This window comes from Pseudophryne corroboree, chromosome 3 (genome assembly GCF_028390025.1).
Source record: "Pseudophryne corroboree isolate aPseCor3 chromosome 3, aPseCor3.hap2, whole genome shotgun sequence".
Taxonomy (NCBI): domain Eukaryota; kingdom Metazoa; phylum Chordata; class Amphibia; order Anura; family Myobatrachidae; genus Pseudophryne; species Pseudophryne corroboree.
This window is the reverse complement of record NC_086446.1, coordinates 485747704-485768337: the sequence shown is the minus strand read 5'-3', so window position 1 is coordinate 485768337 and position 20634 is coordinate 485747704. Positions and strand designations below refer to the sequence as shown.

General features: G+C 44.5%; 1 protein-coding gene across 4 annotated transcripts in view; it reads right to left on the bottom strand.

Moving 5' to 3' along the window:
• The window catches only part of ADAP2 (ArfGAP with dual PH domains 2), a 130766-nt gene that overhangs the window by 25714 nt on the left and 84418 nt on the right, over positions 1-20634 (bottom strand). For all 4 annotated transcript variants that reach the window (XR_010243893.1, XR_010243894.1, XR_010243895.1 and 1 more), the window contains exon 8: positions 2360-2422. Coding sequence is in view for 1 of the 4 variants with exons in the window: in XM_063960878.1 (XP_063816948.1) it covers positions 2360-2422 (63 nt within the window). In the remaining 3 variants the exon portion in view is untranslated. The remainder of the gene's footprint in view (positions 1-2359; positions 2423-20634) is intronic.

Genomic DNA, 20634 nt, shown 5'->3' with positions numbered 1-20634 from the left:
ACGAAAATGAAAGGACTCATTAATTGGAACATAAACAATTGTGATAATGATATTATAATGGCTGCACTGTGTTAATACAAGGAAGTGTAGAACTGAAATATCCCCCCAAGAAGCTGCATTTGTTGTACTAATATAAGTGTGATGAATGGACGAGGAAGAGGGCTGTGCAGGCAGAAATGGGGAACTTATCTCTATCTCTCTGAATCAATGGGGAAGTTACGCAAACAAAGTTTATGCACTGGATGTAACACAAAATAAAAACTCCTGATTCTGCACTTTTCTTGAGTTACAACACACATAGCAAGCTGACCTCTGCTTCCGGAGATGCTGAGGGACCCCAGAAACAGTGATAAATACCACTGAGTACACTAGCTTACCAGTGTTCCCATCCACCATACGTGTCAGCTATTACATCCAGCACAATAGTAATGTATGATATTAATCATATTGGTTTTACACAGCTGTAAATATAGGGGCTGATTCCAAGTGAGACGCATCTATGGCACTTTTCCATACAGCCTTGGCGACCAGCTTGCTAGCTTATGCTAATGCGAGAACCCCCCTGTGTATGCTGAATATCTGTGAGTCTGTATGTGTCAGTCCATCCCGCCCATTGTATTTACGTCTGTAGCCACAGCCACTATCATTAGTACCAGGACTTACATGCACCCCATTCAGGGTGCAAAAGATTCATCAGAAACAGGCGTCCCATCTGCATCTAAACACTATGGCCCAGATTTATCAAGCCTTGGAGAGTGATAAATTGCATGGGGATAAAGTGCTAACCAATCAGCTCCTGTCATTTTTCAAACACAGCCTGTAACATGGCATTTAGGAGCTGATTGGTTGGTACTTTATCACGGAGTAATTTATCACTTCTCAAGGCTTGATAAATCTGGGCCTATGAATGAGCATGGCAGTCAGCTGATATGCTGGAGATACTCCCATTAGACAGATCAGTTCCCTGCGTCCGCATGGCTGCTGCTATTTAACACCCAGAAGAGCGCCATGAATGGGCAGATGAATGCATACAAACTTGCAAACTCTGGGCCTAATTTAGACCTGATCGCTGGGCTGCAAATTTGCAGAGGTCTGCGATCAGATAGTTGCTGCCCAGGGAGAGTGAAAACCCGTCCGGGTCAAGTGTGCGAATGCATGTGTACACTGTGCGAAAATTCCGACAGACAGCGGACATCTGCAAATCCGTTCCCAACTCACTCACCATTGAATGATTTTTCCTATCTGTGAGGACTGTGCGTAGCCCAAGACTTACTCCTACAGTGTGATAGCAACAGGCTGTTCGGGGCCGGAGCTGACATCACACACCCTCCCTGAAAATGCTTGGGAACGCCTGCGTTTTTCCTGACACTCCTTGAAAACGGCCAATTACCACCCACAAGCATCTTCTTCCTGTCAATCACCTTGCAAATGCCTTGCCATCAAAATTTTCGCACCATTCTGTCACTGTTGGCGACGTGCCTTTGCATTGCGGTGCTTACGCATGTGCAGTCATTTCATAATCGCCCACTGTGCGAATTCGCACAATAGCGATCAGGTCTGAATCTGACCCTCTGTCCGTGTACATACACCTTATCCAGCGCATGCACAGTCAGCAATTTCTTTACGTGACGCATGAAGATATCCGGGAGGTCAGTTCGCTTTCCCACTTTTGCCAGACTCAGAATCAGACCCATTATGACCAATGCATAACAAGTATTCCTTTGTAATTTATAGCTAGATCATTATGTTTCTCTGTATTTAACTTTGTATGTTCATAGAGTAAATTATTCCTAATGTTTGTAAGCAAATAAAAAAACAAACCAAACTTCCCTTACCACCATGTAACATTTAATAGTAGAATATATTATATACTAAAATTACAGGTTGAGTATCCCATATCCAAATATTCCGAAATACGGAATATTCCGAAATACAGAATTTTTTGAGTGAGACTGAGATAGTGAAACCTTTTGTTTTCGGAGGCTCAATGTACACAAACTTTGTTTAATACACAAAATAATCTAAAATATTGTATTAAATGACCCTCAGGCTGTGTATATAATGTGTATATGGAACATAATTGAATCGTGTGTATGTGCACACACTTTGTTTAATGCACAAAGTTATTAAAAATATTGACTAAAATGTCCTTCAGGCTGTGTGTATAAGGTGTATATGATACATAAATGCATTCTGTGCTTAGACTTGGGTTCCATCACCATGATATCTCATTATGGTATGCAATTATTCCAAAATACGGAAAAATCCGACATCCAAAATACCCCTGGTCCCAAGCATTTTGGATAAGGGATACTCAACCTGTGTCAGACTGTAATAAATGTAATCTGATATCACTCACCGTAGGACCAGTCTTTGCCATGTAGCCAGATTTTGCATAATTGCGAGTGATCTTGGGTAGTAACTAGAAAGGAAATCAAAATACATTAAGACTTCAAAACTGCTATACTAAACAAATCATGGAAATAAATTTTTCCTGATATCTGACAGGTTTGAACTTTTATTATTAATGTGATGATAGGCAATTTTACTACCCCCACATTGGATATGTTAAAACACAGATTTTTTTTTTTCTTTGAAAAAAAATTCTGGGGGCGGACCTTGGCAGGCGACCGAGGCAGACGTGCTGGAAAAGAGCTCCTGCAGTATCCATCCAAAAACAGGGATTTATCTCTGCCTCTATGAGCTAAGCTGCCCTCATACTACCGGCCAGAGCCTAGTGTGCGCGCCCCAAGCTGGTGAGTCTGTGTCACGGAGCCGGAGGACGGGGTATCCCCACCCTTACAGGTTGTGGCCTACTCACCTCGGTGGATCCGGGGCCTACAGTGTGCATTTCCGGCAGGAGGAGTGTGCCGCGGTAATGCTGTGCCGTACTTTTCCCCCTCTGACCGCCTCGGACCACCATTCACATCCCGCCGCTGCTTGTCCTCTCCTCCGCTGTGAGAGGGACGCTGCACTGCTGCAGAGGATCTCCAGAGTCTGTGGAGGTAAGCCGCGGGAGAATCCCTCCCGCATAGGATTGCGGACAGCGGCCGTCTTGTCGGGCGGGGAAGGTGAGCTGCAGGAGCCCCTACTGAACTGTCGCCTGGTACCCGCAGAGCTCTGCATGTGACTCGGCCACTGCTCTTCCCTATCATATCGGGCTGCATTAACTATTACTGGGCTATATGCTGCATGATGAGGTGAGCGTGAGTGGTGGGGGAAGCAAGCCTCCAGGTGCCAGATGAAAGAGGAGATTTAGTGCACAGAACGGTCCCGACTCTATACCCCCCTCCACCCTTACTTGTCTTGCCCCTACATCTCTGGCTTATCATCCTACATATAACCTCTAAGGTGCACACAAACAGTGCCTGCGGGTCCTCTCTCTATATATCTAGATATATATTAGTGATTTGGGAGCACTGATAACTGACTGATATAGCCAGTTGATTTGAGTATTATTCACTCACTCAGGAACGTATAATACACTTGCTACACTGCTGAAGAGGAGTTACCCTTCTGATAATTTACAATACCTACGTTATACAGTGGAAGGTTCATTCCTCTGACCTTGCTCTTTGTACACTTCAAAGGATTTCAGTTGTCGCTCTAGGAGCTTTCTTACCCAAAAGAATATGCTCACAGCATTAATGACTCCCTAACTTTACTAGTGTCTCACCCTCCGGTGGTATATATTGAGGCCCTATTGTCTACTTCAGAATTCCGATCCGTGGCTCCTACCTGATCAACGTATTTCCCCTGGCTAAGTTTTCCTGCTTCTTTCATTTGCACTCTCTATTTACGTCTCTGATTACTTTACATCACACACAAGCATCATGAGCAAAAATAATGCGGCCGCCAGGTAGCGCGCAGGGGGTGATATTGCCCAACATTTCTCTATAAATGACAAATCATCCTCTCCATCTGACCCACCCTCTACCCGCTCCTCTCAAGCGGATATGGGGGACCACTCTCCGCCCACCCCTTCTACTAAAGAGGATGTATTGGCTCTGAGATCACTCACTGTGGACCTCAAGGAGTCCTTGGAAACTAAATTGGATAAATCTGTTTCCTCTATCAGTTCGGATCTTTCCTCACTATCCGCCAGATCCTCCAAAGTAGAGGCTCGTCAGGATTCACTCCACAAGGTCCAGAACTAGACCCTCAAGGACCTAGATCACATTATCCAAGATATAGCGGACCTCAGCACCAAAAAAACGAGGAGTTAGAAAATCGGGAGAGGAGAAATAATATCCGGATACGTAATATCCCTGAACCTATTTTACCGGGCGATCTGGTCAACTACCTACATGATGTATTCTCCCATATACTTTCTGATCTAGGTTCCCGGCAACTGCCGCTAGAAAGATCGCTTCGAGCCCTCCGTTCCAAACCTCGGTACGGTGACCCTCCTAGGGACGTTATCATGCGTTTCCTAAGCTTTAAAGACAAAGAATTTGTTCTTGCTCCGACACATGGTAAACCTTATATTCTCTACGATAATGCCAAACTGCAGTTCTATCAAGATCTGGCTCCGATTACCATCATCAAGAGACGGGAGCTCAGAGACTTAACTACCACTCTCCACGACCATGGCATTCGCTATCGCTGGGGATTCCCTTTTAAACTGATGGTGGACCTACATGGCAAAACAGTGATTATCAGAGATCCTAGAGAAGGGAGGGACGTTTTAATTTAGAGGACTTTGGCCCTCCTTCCACTGAGCAAGATGACTCTCGCTAATGGACTCATTCTGTTTTATCCCTCTACACCTACGTCAGTGCTTATCCTCCCTACATATGCTCGCAAGTATATGTGAATGTTTTTTTATACTGGGTTTGCTTCTTATTGTTCTGATGTTTCCTTTTATGTTCTTTGTGATGTTGGTTCCCTAGGGGGAACCCGTGTGGTCCCAGTGGCTCAAGTTTTATTGTTAATGCTCAGTCAAGGTTCATTGATAACTGAGCATTGCATGCCGCTCTGTTACACCCACGGCACCCCGCTGTGACCCTTTAACTTACTTATGTTCCTTATGTTAGCATGGGTTACCTGTTAAATGTTGTTACCTCTGTTCTCTATCTGACCCAATGTGGACCCCCCTTTCTGATGCTCATTGTTTTTTGTTTTATTTTTACATTGCCACTCTCTCCCACAGTTCTTCCCCATGCTCTTCTTTGGCTATTGCACATACACCTTCTACTAAATCATCACCGGAGGGTCACGACCCTTCATCGCCCTATTTCCTTGTTCATTGCTCCCGCCTCCTCTAGTATAGAACTAACGTCTTTTACACTACTGCCCCCCCCTAACATTTCTCCACTTTTAATTACCCCCCAGAGGTGATACGGATTACACTCCTGATCTCCTCTTTGTACCTTTGAGTCATGAACTCTGAGTGCATCTCCTCCCGCTGGTCGTATGGAGATTCCACCCAGACCCTCAGTTCAACACCCCTTTTTTTTTTTTTTTTTTTGTGCTTTTGCCTCCAACTTCAGCGAGTCAGGGAATTCTGTCTTCCTTCCACTTATATTTCCTTCCTAATCACCCACTGCAATGCCTTCCAATTTGGCTTTGCTAAACGTTAAGGGTTTAAATACCCCCCAGAAATGCTCAACTCTTTTCCGAACAATACGTGGTCTCAAAGCTGAGATTGTCCTAATTCAATAGACTCACTTTAAGGCCCACTATTACCCATCTCTGTACTCCAAAAGTTTTCCCACTGTGTATTACTCCTCTAGCCAAACCAAACATAACGGGGTTGCAATTATGGTGAGTAGTAAAATCCCATTCATCCCTACTGAAGCACATACTGATTCAGAGTGTAGGTATATCATTCTGACTGGGAAACTCTGACATTTGGAGTATACCATAGCTAATGTTTACGCTCCTAATTCGGGTCAAGCCTCTTTTTCACCACATTAATTTCAGAACTGAACAAATGAAGGAAGGGATATCTAATTTTAGGAGGAGACTTCCATGCCATTCTGGACACCACCCTCGATAAATCCCCTTCTCCTCCTTACACGCAGCCTACTCCTGTTATACGCTCTCTAAACAAGCATATTAGAGAATTAGGGCTCTTTGACACCTGGCGGGCACTTAACCCCACCTCCCGAGACTATACATTTTTCTCTATCCCACACCAATCATACTCAAGGATAGATTTTTTTTTTGTTGCACTCTAGCTTCCAAACATCTTATAGACTCCTCCATTGTCGCCAATTCATGGTCTGACCACTCGATCATTACGACCTCATTTGACTTTCTTAACATACCACTCACCCGGCCGCGTTGGCACTTAAATTAGACCTTATTAAAAATTCCTCATTTTCAGGATTAAAATAGCTCTTTTGGATTATTTTTCTCTCAATATTACAAACTCTTCTTGTGATCCTGTAGTCTGGGAGGCCCATAAAGCTGTAATTCGTGGACATATCATTAGTTATGCCTCCCATAGAAACAAAGAACGCAGACTACAACTATCTTGCCTGACGGACAAGGTTATAGACTGGATACTGCTCAAAAACACAATCCTTCTCAGGATATTTACAATCAGCTTACAGCTGCCAGGACGTCTTTGAATGCCCTACTAGCCGAAAAACGGAAAAATTTCTTCAATGGTTGGGACAACGCTTCTACGAAATAGGTAATAAGGCAGACTCCCTATTAGCAAATAGACTGAAGGCCTGGAAAGCTATGACAGCTATTTCAGCCATGTGAGTAACTTTACAATATAACCCGACCACAATCAATTCCATTTTCAAAACATACTACGAGAGCCTTTATAACCTATCTGACCCGACTCACTCTACATCAACTAGTGATAATTCATCTTCTGATTATTTAGCCTCCTGCAATCTCCTACATATAAACACTGACACTTCAACCTCTCTCGATCAACCCATAACTGCAGAAGAACTTAAACTAGCTCTTCAGTCACAAAAACCTTCCAAGGCACCAGATCCCGATGGACTCCCGATGTCCTACTATAAAACATTTCAGTCCTCCTTGACCTCCCACATGTTGCAAACATTTAATCATATTCTGGAGAGATCTCCATTCCATCCAGGTACAACCACTGCAACTATAACAGTTATTCCGAGACCTAATAAAGATCCTCAGTCGGTATCCAATTATCATCCCATTTCCTTGCTCGATGCCGATCTTAAAATTTTTGCTAAAGTGTTGGCTAATAGGCTGAACCTGCTTCTACCCAGTTTAATCCACCATGATCAAGTGGGATTCATACAGTTCCGGCAAGCGCTCGATAATACCAGACGCACGATTGACATTGGGGGTAATTCCAAGTTGATCGCAGCAGGAAATTTTTTTAGTAGTTGGGCAAAACCATGTGCACTGCAGGGGGGGGGGGGGGGGGGGGCAGATACAACATTTGCAGAGAGAGTTCGATTTGGGTGGGTTATTTTGTTTCTGTGCAGCGTAAATACTGGCTGCTTTATTTTTACACTGCAGTTTAGATTGCAGATTGAACTCACCACACCCAAATCTATCTCTCTCTGCACGTTATATCTGCCTCCCCTGCAGTGCACATGGTTTTGCCCAACTGCTGACAAAGTTCCTGCTGCGATCAACTCAAGAATTACCCCCATTGTAAATTATATTAACGTAAATAGGCTCCCTTCTTTAGTGCTTGCATTGGACGCAGAAAAGGCCTTTGACAGGGTCTCCTGGCCATTTATGTTTCACACGTTACGTAATTTCGGTTTCCGATCAAGTTTCTTCAGGCTATTCAGGCTCTATATTCCAATCCTTCAGCTACAGTACAAGCGGGCGGTCTCACATCTGACTCCTTTTCAATTACTAATGGGACTAGACAAGGGTGTCCCCTGTCCACGCTCACCTTTGCGCTTATAATCGAACCACTCGCCAGTCGTATTCAAGATAAACCCGATATAGCCGGCGTACCTATTAATAAATCACATTATACTCTTTCTTTATTTGCAGGTGACATTCTACTCACATTGACCAAGCCTCTTCTTTCTCTCCCGAACCTGTTCTAAGAACTGTCCATGTTTGGGAAACTATCAGGTTATAAAGTCAACCACTCCAAATCGGAGGCCCTGCCCTTCCATCTCCCTGGCTGCATGAAACAACTATTACAGTCTAATTTTGACTTTACCTGGAGAAACGCATCACTGAAATACCTCTGTGTCCTTATTACTAAATCATACGGCACCCTTTACAAGACTAATTACCCTCCTCTCGTTAGGACAATTCAATTCAGAACGACCTACAACAATGGTGCTCACACTTCATATCCTGGGTGGGGCGAATCAACGCAGTAAAAATGAATGTCCTTCCCAGACTGCTCTACCTTTTTCAAACAGTTCCCATACCAGTCCCTTCTTCTGCTCTCCGCTCCCTTCAATCCTCGATCTGTAAGTATATATGGAATCACAAAAAAACTTGAATCACCATTCTTCGTTTACTCTCACGGTACCCACTGTAGAACTAACACTCCAAGTGTGGGAAAAGATGAACAAAAAATTGCAGCTGTCGAAACACCCATCCCGTCTTACATCGCTATGGGAAAACCCAGCTTTCCCACCCGGCATCTGTCCTACGTTGGCCCACTCCTGGATCTCAGTAGGCATCACAAGGGTCCATCACATTGTAGGGGACTTCACACCCAAGACATTTGCTGAACAAATCCATAATTTAATCTCCTCCTCATTCCCTGCCCAACTGCCTCGAATCCTCTTCTCCTTTTGAAAGACTTTGCATGTATAGACCCACTAACAAAGGTTTCATTTCATACTTGTACAACTCTGTATTGGCATTGGAGTCTCCTCCACTTGAGTCCCACGAACAGGCCTGGGAATTAGATTTTGGTATTCACCTTGTTGAGGCAGATTGGGACGTTATTCGTGCGACCATCTCTAAGTGCTCTATTAGCGTAGTGGTACAGGAGAACTCATACAAGGTATACACCCGATGGTATTTAGTCCCAGAACGCCTACATAGAATGTTTACAAATACCTTCAATTTGTGCTGGAGAAACTGCGGCCAAGTTGGTACAATCTTTAATACATAGTGGACATGTCCTCTGCTCACCCCATTCTGGAACATGGTTCAACAATTAATAGCGCGACTCACTGCTCTTAGTACACCCCTCTCTCCGGCTAATATGCTTCTCTGTGCCCCCATTGAACACATTTCAAAAGAAACCAATAAAGTAATTCTTCACATCTCCTGCGCAGCAAAATTTCAAATATCTCACAATTGGAAATATTTGACAGCTCCTAGTAAACAGGAACTTTTGAACAGGATTTGGTTTATGGAATATTATATATATATATATATATATATATATATATATATATATATATATATAAAATATATATATATATATATATATATATATATATACACACACACTGCTCAAAAAAATAAAGGGAACACTAAAATAACACATCCTAGATCTGAATGAATGAAATATTCTTATTAAATACTTTGTTCTTTACATAGTTGAATGTGCTGACAACAAAATCACACAAAAAATATCAATGGAAATCAAATTTATTAACCCATGGAGGTCTGGATTTGGAGTCACACTCAAAATTAAAGTGGAAAAACACACTACAGGCTGATCCAACTTTGATGTAATGTCCTTAAAACAAGACAAAATGAGGCTCATTAGTGTGTGTGGCCTCCACGTGCCTGTATGACCTCCCTACAAACCACACAAGTGGCTCAGGTAGTGCAACTCATCCAGGATGGCACATCAATGCGAGCTGTGGCAAGAAGGTTTGCTGTGTCTGTCAGGGTAGTGTCCAGAGCATGGAGGCGCTACCAGGAGACAGGCCAGTACATCAGGAGACGTAGAGGAGGCCGTAGGAGGGCAACAACCCAGCATCAGGACCGCTACCTCTGCCTTTGTGCAAGGAGGAACAGGAGGAGCACTGCCAGAGCCCTGCAAAATGACCTCCAGCAAGCCACAAATGTGCATGTGTCTACTCAAATGATCAGAAACAGACTCCATGAGGGTGGAATGAGGGCCCAACATCCACAGGTGGGGGTTGTGCTTACAGCCCAACACCGTGCAGGACGTTTGGCATTTGCCAGAGAACACCAAGATTAGCAAATTCGCCACTGGCGCCCTGTGCTCTTCACAGATGAAAGCAGGTTCTCACTGAGCATATGTGACAGACGTGACAGAGTCTGGAGACGCCAAGGAGAACGTTCTGCTGCCTGCAACATCCTCCAGCATGACCGGTTTGGCAGTGGGTCAGTAATGGTGTGGGGTGGCATTTCTTTGGGGGGCCGCACAGCCCTCCATGTGCTCGCCAGAGGTAGCCTGACTGCCATTAGGTACCGAGATGAGATCCGCAGACCCCTTGTGAGACCATATGCTGGTGCGGTTGGCCCTGGGTTCCTCCTAATGCAAGACAATGCTAGACCTCATGTGGCTGGAGTGTGTCAGCAGTTCCTGCAAGACGAAGGCATTGATGCTATGGACTGGCCCGCCCGTTCCCCAGACCTGAATCCAATTGAGCACATCTGGGACATCATGTCTCGCTCCATCCACCAATGCCACGTTGCACCACAGACTGTCCAGGAGTTGGCGGATGCTTTAGTCCAGGTCTGGGAGGAGATCCCTCAGGAGACCATCCGACACCTCATCAGGAGCATGCCCAGGCATTGTAGGGAGGTCATACAGGCACGTGGAGGCCACACACACTACTGAGCCTCATTTTGACTTGTTTTAAGGACATTACATCAAAGTTGGATCAGCCTGTAGTGTGTTTTTCCACTTTAATTTTGAGTGTGACTCCAAATCCAGTCCTCCATGGGTTAATAAATTTGATTTCCATTGATAATTTTTGTGTGATTTTGTTGTCAGCACATTCAACTATGTAAAGAACAAAGTATTTAATAAGAATATTTCATTCATTCAGATCTAGGATGTGTTGTTTTAGTGTTCCCTTTATTTTTTTGAGCAGTGTATATATATATGGAATATATAACCAGTCTACAACATAATACTGTTCAAAAATTTAATTCTACATGGCGACCATGTTACTCTCATCACAACGTACCGCTTCCGGGTCTAACCTAATATTCTTTTTGTTATAGGATCGCTAGTGTTATAGATCCACACTCATGTCCCCGACTCGCTGAATATGTAATATGATTACGAACATGCTCAATGGGAAGGCTATTCCACGGCCTCTCCTCAATCCACCTTTTTCTTTTTTTTCTCTTTTCTTTTTTTCCCCTCCCCTTCTTTCCTCTCTTTTGTCTCGTTTCATTTTTTACTTTGGGTACTCTGACCCTGGTTTTGGATGCTGTGCCTCTCAGTTAATGCTACTTACTCCAATATTTAGGCATGAAACTTGGCACTTCATTTGTATGATATGCGTTTTATTGCTGTTCTGTTATTTTACCATCGTTACAATTTTGTATACAGCATTGAATCTTTTTCGATGCTTGGCATGTTATGCCTCATGTTGTCACAATGCTTATTCTCTTGACTGAAAATCAATAAAAATCTATGTGATCAAAAAAAATTCCATACAGATGTGTCCTCATACATCTTGCCTCAATACGCCACATTGCAGGAGATGCCTGGCGTGAGTAAGCTGACTGGTCCCATACAACTGTTAGCGTTGGGTGTCTTTTTTTGCCAAAAATGAGTCTTATTCACATTGCTATGTGAATAGGACGCACGAGCAGCTAATACTAATTAAAATGATACATGGCAGGCCTATATTCTGTGTGCGACAGTGGCTGTATCTGCATAAGAAATGGTACGTTACAATATTTTCCATGAAAACACTGTAACGTAGCATATTGTATGCAGATACAGCAGCAGACACACACAAAATATAGGCATACAGCATACCATTTTAATCAGCATAAGCTGCTTGTGCATCCTATGAGCATCGTTCTACGAATAAGATGCATTTTAATGGAAAAAGTTGCACGTAAATACATTCAGCACTACCGAGTCACACCACAGCAGGGTGTGACTAGAAGGGCTGTTTAAAGTGCAGGGTGGCTAGATGTGCGCAGCTGCTCATTGTGGGTGATTAAATCGCCCCAATCATCCACATTTATCTACGCTCTCATAACTTGTACTAATAAATAACAAAATCAAAATCACATTCACCACACTATGAGTTTGGGACAGGGAAGGACAATGAACGCCTTATTCCAAGACCAATATCTATCTTTATTTTCTGGTATGTTTTTGATTTGTATTGGATGAAATAATATTTAATACTTTTTTTTATCTTTATTAAAATGTTAGAACATTATCTATAAATATATTTTAAAATAATTGCTACCCTCAGGGCCGTCTTAACAGCAGTGTATGCCCCTGGGCACAGCAATGCACTGGGCCCCCTACGCATCCTCCAGCGGTAGGGGTGGGGGGTACTATCAGCGGCAGCTTTGATGTCCCGCGGGCGGTAGGGGGTGTTTTATCTTCCGCACAGCATGTAGGACCTGGAGCAGTAATTTCTGCTAATTACTCCTTTACTGCACAGATGGGGCTAAACTGTAGAAGTGGGCACTGGGCTGAATGAAAAAGCCCTGGTACATGACTTCCAGGGTGGTAGGGGGTGTTTAATGCATAGAGGAGAGGTGGATAGTGGAGTGGGCTTAATATTTATCATTTTCCGGTGGGAGGGCAGCTTGCTTGACTGCAGATATCTCAAGTTCCTGAAAATATATTTCTTAGCTTTGAATGGGATAAAAAAAAAACTAGAGAGTCCCACCTTTCAGAAGGTTCTGGGGACTTGGGGATCAGAGTTCAGGAGCCAGAGCAATTCACCAACAAAAATCTTAAACTGCATATTAGGCGTGTGGAGCTTATACTCCTGGGGCCACTGGGCAAAAGCCCATTGAGCCCATACGAAAAGACGGCCCTGGCTACCCTGCTTGTACAGAGCCCCAAATCCATAAAACAAAAATTCCATGTCATCTGAAAATGGCAGATCTACTGTATTTTGATACTAAAACAGAACGACACTCAGGGCTGCTCTGGATTTGAGTTACTACTTCAGACACAACTTGCTCTGTATTTTTAATTAAAAAAAACAATTTGTGTAAAGTACTGTGACTGTCCGTACTTCCTCCGGGGAAGAAAAACGAAAGCAATATAACATTTTACCAACATACGGATGCTCCACTATTTTCCATAATCCTCTGTTGCATTTGCCTGAAGCTCATTGGCTCATGAATTAACGTAATAACCTCATCATGCCCCCTAGTAAAATACTCCCTAAGTACATCTAGCAATACGGGACTGAACTGGGGGTTTTTCTGACTCCTGGAATCTCATGGGTTGTGTGGAGGAATGTGGTGTGGCTGGTTAGGCAGGAACTAGTTTCTCTACTTCTTGCCAGAGCCTAAATTTTTTTTCTCTATTTTTGTTTTGTCAAGCCAACAGCTGCTGTTTTTTTTAAAATAATATGCATGACCAAATGTCATCTTTCATTTATCACCTACTACAAAACATGATACTCATTATTACTAATGTTATTGATTTTTAATGTGCCACGGTGTTCCACAGCACCAGTCAGTATGAAATCAGAGAAGGCTTCTGCATCAAATTTAAATTACATAGTTTGTCAGTTAACATAATTAAAAAATTCTGTTCTTTTTAGGGTATAAATCGTAAAAGGTTTTATACTAAAATTTCTTAAAGCAGTAAGCGTAACACAATTTTGCCGTATATTTCACTAATTTTAATATGTATTTTTTGGGAGAAAATAATAGTTGTAAGGCTTTGTATACAAGGGGGCTGACCTCTATACGTAAACAGCGATTTTGTGCATACAGCGCAAGCATAGAAGCACAGCAACTTTCTTCATCTTTGTGTTTCTACATCCTATTCTGTGCTGGACGGGACTTGTCCAGATCTGTCTGTTAAATAGATCTGTGCGACTCTGAGTCGTGCATACGGGGCAGGGAAGCCTGTTTCTGATGTGTTGCTCTCACCTATCATGGGGCTGGTGTCAGTGCAAATACTAATGATGATGCTTGCAGTGGCTGAGGAAAAATCAATCGGCAGTGCGGGTTTCCATTTACACACACATGGACCACCGCATTAATTGATCGTATACTAGCATTAGCATATGGTAGTAAACCTGGCTACTGGGGCTTCTCACAATGACAACCAATTCCATATATTTACCCCTATACTGAGCTATAGGCATTTAGGCCATACTAGACCTAAAATGTCTTCTAGCAAACTCAAATGTTCCATCTATTACTCCTCCATGCGGAAAAAAATGTTTCTCACAATCTATGGTAGAAATGATTGTAGTCGGGTAGTCCACCCATTTCTCTGGCTATCCAGAAGTCTGTAAAAAGTTGAGCTTATTATAACTACTGGTGGCTTCCCCCCCCTTCATAATGCATGCTCGGCTTCTGCTTAACAAGTTTCCCAGCAAGCACCCATTACCAATTCCAGACAAACCATGGACACATCACAATGGACTGTGTTACTCACCTGCCTTTGAGAAATGTAACCCCATCTGGGTAATAGTGCATTCCTTCTCTAAGAAATCCATGTCTCTTGTTGTTCCTATGTATGCTCCTCCTGGCCGCACTTTTCATTAAGGAACTATGGGGGTAATTCAGATCTGATAGCTAGGCAACGATTTTTGCAGCCCTGCAATCGCATAGTCGCCGCCTACAGGGGGAGTGTATTTTAGCTGTGCAAGTGTACGATCGCATGTGTAGCAGAGCTGTACAAACTGATTTTGTGCAGTCTCTGCGTAGCCCAGGACTTACTCAGCCTCTGCGATCACATCAGCCTGCTCAGGACCGGATCTGACGTCAGACACCCGCCCTGCAAACGCTTGGACATGCCTGCGTTTTTCCAAACACTCCCTAAAAACGGTCAGTTGACACCCACAAACTAGAGATGAGCGGGTTCGGTTTCTCTGAATCCGAACCCGCACGAACTTCATGTTTTTTTTCACGGGTCCGAGCGACTCGGATCTTCCCGCCTTGCTCGGTTAACCCGAGCGCGCCCGAACGTCATCATGACGCTGTCGGATTCTCGCGAGACTCGGATTCTATATAAGGAGCCGCGCGTCGCCGCCATTTTCACACGTGCATTGAGATTGATAGGGAGAGGACGTGGCTGGCGTCCTCTCCATTTAGATTAGGAGAGAGAGAGAGAGATTGACCTGAGGCTGATACTGTAGAAGAGAGTGCAGAGTTTAGTGACTGACCACAGTGACCACCAGCAGTGCAGTTGTTTTATTTAATATATCCGTTCTCTGCCTGAAAAAAACGGTACACACAGTGACTCAGTCACATACCATATCTGTGTGCACTGCTCAGCCCAGTGTGCTGCATGCCTGCATCATCTATGTATATATTATATATCTGACTGTGCTCAGCTCACACAGCTTATAATTGTGGGGGAGACTGGGGAGCACTGCAGTGCCAGTTATAGGTTATAGCAGGAGCCAGGAGTACAAGACAGTCACATACCATATCTGTGTGCACTGCTCAGCCCAGTGTGCTGCATCATCTATGTATATATTATATATCTGACTGTGCTCAGCTCACACAGCTTATAATTGTGGGGGAGACTGGGGAGCACTGCAGTGCCAGTTATAGGTTATAGCAGGAGCCAGGAGTACATATATTATATTAAAATTAAACAGTGCACACTTTTGCTGCAGGAGTGCCACTGCCAGTGTGACTGACCAGTGACCTGACCACACTGACCACCAGTATAGTTAGTAGTATACTATATTGTGATTGCCTGAAAAAGTTAAACACTCGTCGTGTGACTTCACTTGTGTGGTGTTTTTTTTTTTATTCTATAAAAAACTCATTCTGCTGACAGACAGTGTCCAGCAGGTCCGTCATTATATAATATATATACCTGTCCGGCTGCAGTAGTGATATATATATATTTTTTATATCATTATTTATCATCCAGTCGCAGCAGACACAGTACGGTAGTTCACGGCTGTAGCTACCTCTGTGTCGGCACTCGGCAGTCCATCCATAATTGTATACCACCTACCCGTGGTTTTTTTTTCTTTCTTCTTTATACATACATACTACTACATCTCTTTATCAACCAGTCTATATTAGCAGCAGACACAGTACAGTACGGTAGTTCACGGCTGTGGCTACCTCTGTGTCGGCACTCGGCAGTCCGTCCATAATTGTATACCACCTAACCGTGGTTTTTTTTTCTTTCTTCTTTATACATACATACTACGATATCTCTTTATCAACCAGTCTATATTAGCAGCAGACACAGTACAGTACGGTAGTTCACGGCTGTGGCTACCTCTGTGTCGGCACTCGGCAGTCCGTCCATAATTGTATACCACCTAACCGTGGTTTTTTTTTCTTTCTTCTTCATACATACATACTACGACATCTCTTTATCAACCAGTCTATATTAGCAGCAGACACAGTACAGTATGGTAGTTCACGGCTGTGGCTACCTCTGTGTCGGCACTCGGCAGTCCGTCCATAATTGTATACCACCTAACCGTGTTTTTTTTTTCTTTCTTCTTTATACATACATACTACGACATCTCTTTATCAACCAGTCTATATTAGCAGCAGACACAGTACAGTACGGTAGTTCACGGCTGTGGCTACCTCTGTGTCGGCACTCGGCAGTCCGTCCATAATTGTATACCACCTAACCGTGGTTTTTTTTTCTTTCTTCTTCATACATACATACTACGACATCTCTTTATCAACCAGTCTATATTAGCAGCAGACACAGTACAGTACGGTAGTTCACGGCTGTGGCTACCTCTGTGTCGGCACTCGGCAGTCCGTCCATAATTGTATACCACCTACCCGTGGTTTTTTTTTCTTTCTTCTTTATACATACATACTACTACATCTCTTTATCAACCAGTCTATATTAGCAGCAGACACAGTACAGTACGGTAGTTCACGGCTGTGGCTACCTCTGTGTCGGCACTCGGCAGTCCGTCCATAATTGTATACCACCTACCCGTGGTTTTTTTTTCTTTCTTCTTCATACATACATACTACGACATCTCTTTATCAACCAGTCTATATTAGCAGCAGACACAGTACAGTACGGTAGTTCACGGCTGTGGCTACCTCTGTGTCGGCACTCGGCAGTCCGTCCATAATTGTATACCACCTAACCGTGGTTTTTTTTTTTTTCTTCTTCATACATACATACTACGACATCTCTTTATCAACCAGTCTATATTAGCAGCAGACACAGTACGGTAGTTCACGGCTGTAGCTACCTCTGTGTCGGCACTCGGCAGTCCGTCCATAATTGTATACTAGTATCCATCCATCTCCATTGTTTACCTGAGGTGCCTTTTAGTTGTGCCTATTAAAATATGGAGAACAAAAATGTTGAGGTTCCAAAATTAGGGAAAGATCAAGATCCACTTCCACCTCGTGCTGAAGCTGCTGCCACTAGTCATGGCCGAGACGATGAAATGCCAGCAACGTCGTCTGCCAAGGCCGATGCCCAATGTCATAGTACAGAGCATGTCAAATCCAAAACACCAAATATCAGTAAAAAAAGGACTCCAAAACCTAAAATAAAATTGTCGGAGGAGAAGCGTAAACTTGCCAATATGCCATTTACCACACGGAGTGGCAAGGAACGGCTGAGGCCCTGGCCTATGTTCATGGCTAGTGGTTCAGCTTCACATGAGGATGGAGGCACTCAGCCTCTCGCTAGAAAAATGAAAAGACTCAAGCTGGCAAAAGCAGTAGCACCGCAAAGAACTGTGCGTTCTTCGAAATCCCAAATCCACAAGGAGAGTCCAATTGTGTCGGTTGCGATGCCTGACCTTCCCAACACTGGACGTGAAGAGCATGCGCCTTCCACCATTTGCACGCCCCCTGCAAGTGCTGGAAGGAGCACCCGCAGTCCAGTTCCTGATAGTCAGATTGAAGATGTCAGTGTTGAAGTACACCAGGATGAGGAGGATATGGGTGTTGCTGGCGCTGGGGAGGAAATTGACCAGGAGGATTCTGATGGTGAGGTGGTTTGTTTAAGTCAGGCACCCGGGGAGACACCTGTTGTCCGTGGGAGGAATATGGCCGTTGACATGCCTGGTGAAAATACCAAAAAAATCAGCTCTTCGGTGTGGAACTATTTCAACAGAAATGCGGACAACAGGTGTCAAGCCGTGTGTTCCCTTTGTCAAGCTGTAATAAGTAGGGGTAAGGACGTTAACCACCTCGGAACATCCTCCCTTATACGTCACCTGCAGCGCATTCATAATAAGTCAGTGACAAGTTCAAAAACTTTGGGTGACAGCGGAAGCAGTCCACTGACCAGTAAATCCCTTCCTCTTGTAACCAAGCTCACGCAAACCACCCCACCAACTCCCTCAGTGTCAATTTCCTCCTTCCCCAGGAATGCCAATAGTCCTGCAGGCAATGTCACTGGCAATTCTGACGAGTCCTCTCCTGCCTGGGATTCCTCCGATGCATCCTTGCGTGTAACGCCTACTGCTGCTGGCGCTGCTGTTGTTGCTGCTGGGAGTCGATGGTCATCCCAGAGGGGAAGTCGTAAGCCCACTTGTACTACTTCCAGTAAGCAATTGACTGTTCAACAGTCCTTTGCGAGGAAGATGAAATATCACAGCAGTCATCCTGCTGCAAAGCGGATAACTGAGGCCTTGACAACTATGTTGGTGTTAGACGTGCGTCCGGTATCCGCCGTTAGTTCACAGGGAACTAGACAATTTATTGAGGCAGTGTGCCCCCGTTACCAAATACCATCTAGGTTCCACTTCTCTAGGCAGGCGATACCGAGAATGTACACGGACGTCAGAAAAAGACTCACCAGTGTCCTAAAAAATGCAGTTGTACCCAATGTCCACTTAACCACGGACATGTGGACAAGTGGAGCAGGGCAGGGTCAGGACTATGGCCCTCATTCCGAGTTGATCGCTCGCAAGGCGATTTTAGCAGAGTTACACACGCTAAGCCGCCGCCTACTGGGAGTGAATCTTAGCTTCTTAAAATTGCGACCGATGTATTCGCAATATTGCGATTACAAACTACTTAGCAGTTTCAGAGTAGCTTCAGACTTACTCGGCATCTGCGATCAGTTCAGTGCTTGTCGTTCCTGGTTTGACGTCATAAACACACCCAGCGTTCGCCCAGACACTCCTCCGTTTCTCCGGCCACTCCTGCGTTTTTTCCGGAAACGGTAGCGTTTTTAACCACACGCCCCTGAAACGCCGTGTTTCCGCCCAGTAACACCCATTTCCTGTCAATCACATTACGATCGCCGGAGCGAAGAAAAAGCCGTGAGTAAAAATACTATCTTCATTGTTAAATTACTTGGCGCAGTCGCAGTGCGAATATTGCGCATGCGTACTAAGCGGAATTTTACTGCGATGCGATGAAATATACCGAGCGAACGACTCGGAATGAGGGCCTATATGACTGTGACAGCCCACTGGGTAGATGTATGGACTCCCGCCGCAAGAACAGCAGCGGCGGCACCAGTAGCAGCATCTCGCAAACGCCAACTCTTTCCTAGGCAGGCTACGCTTTGTATCACCGGTTTCCAGAATACGCACACAGCTGAAAACCTCTTACGGCAACTGAGGAAGATCATCGCGGAATGGCTTACCCCAATTGGACTCTCCTGTGGATTTGTGGCATCGGACAACGCCAGCAATATTGTGTGTGCATTAAATATGGGCAAATTCCAGCACGTCCCATGTTTTGCACATACCTTGAATTTGGTGGTGCAGAATTATTTAAAAAACGACAGGGGCGTGCAAGAGATGCTGTCGGTGGCCAGAAAAATTGCGGGACACTTTCGGCGTACAGGCACCACGTACAGAAGACTGGAGCACCACCAAAAACTACTGAACCTGCCCTGCCATCATCTGAAGCAAGAAGTGGTAACGAGGTGGAATTCAACCCTCTATATGCTTCAGAGGTTGGAGGAGCAGCAAAAGGCCATTCAAGCCTATACAATTGAGCACGATATAGGAGGTGGAATGCACCTGTCTCAAGCGCAGTGGAGAATGATTTCAACGTTGTGCAAGGTTCTGATGCCCTTTGAACTTGCCACACGTGAAGTCAGTTCAGACACTGCCAGCCTGAGTCAGGTCATTCCCATCATCAGGCTTTTGCAGAAGAAGCTGGAGACATTGAAGGAGGAGCTAACACGGAGCGATTCCGCTAGGCATGTGGGACTTGTGGATGGAGCCCTTAATTCGCTTAACAAGGATTCACGGGTGGTCAATCTGTTGAAATCAGAGCACTACATTTTGGCCACCGTGCTCGATCCTAGATTTAAAGCCTACCTTGGATCTCTCTTTCCGGCAGACACAAGTCTGCTGGGGTTGAAAGACCTGCTGGTGAGAAAATTGTCAAGTCAAGCGGAACGCGACCTGTCAACATCTCCTCCTTCACATTCTCCCGCAACTGGGGGTGCGAGGAAAAGGCTCAGAATTCCGAGCCCACCCGCTGGCGGTGATGCAGGGCAGTCTGGAGCGACTGCTGATGCTGACATCTGGTCCGGACTGAAGGACCTGACAACGATTACGGACATGTCGTCTACTGTCACTGCATATGATTCTCTCACCATTGAAAGAATGGTGGAGGATTATATGAGTGACCGCATCCAAGTAGGCACGTCACACA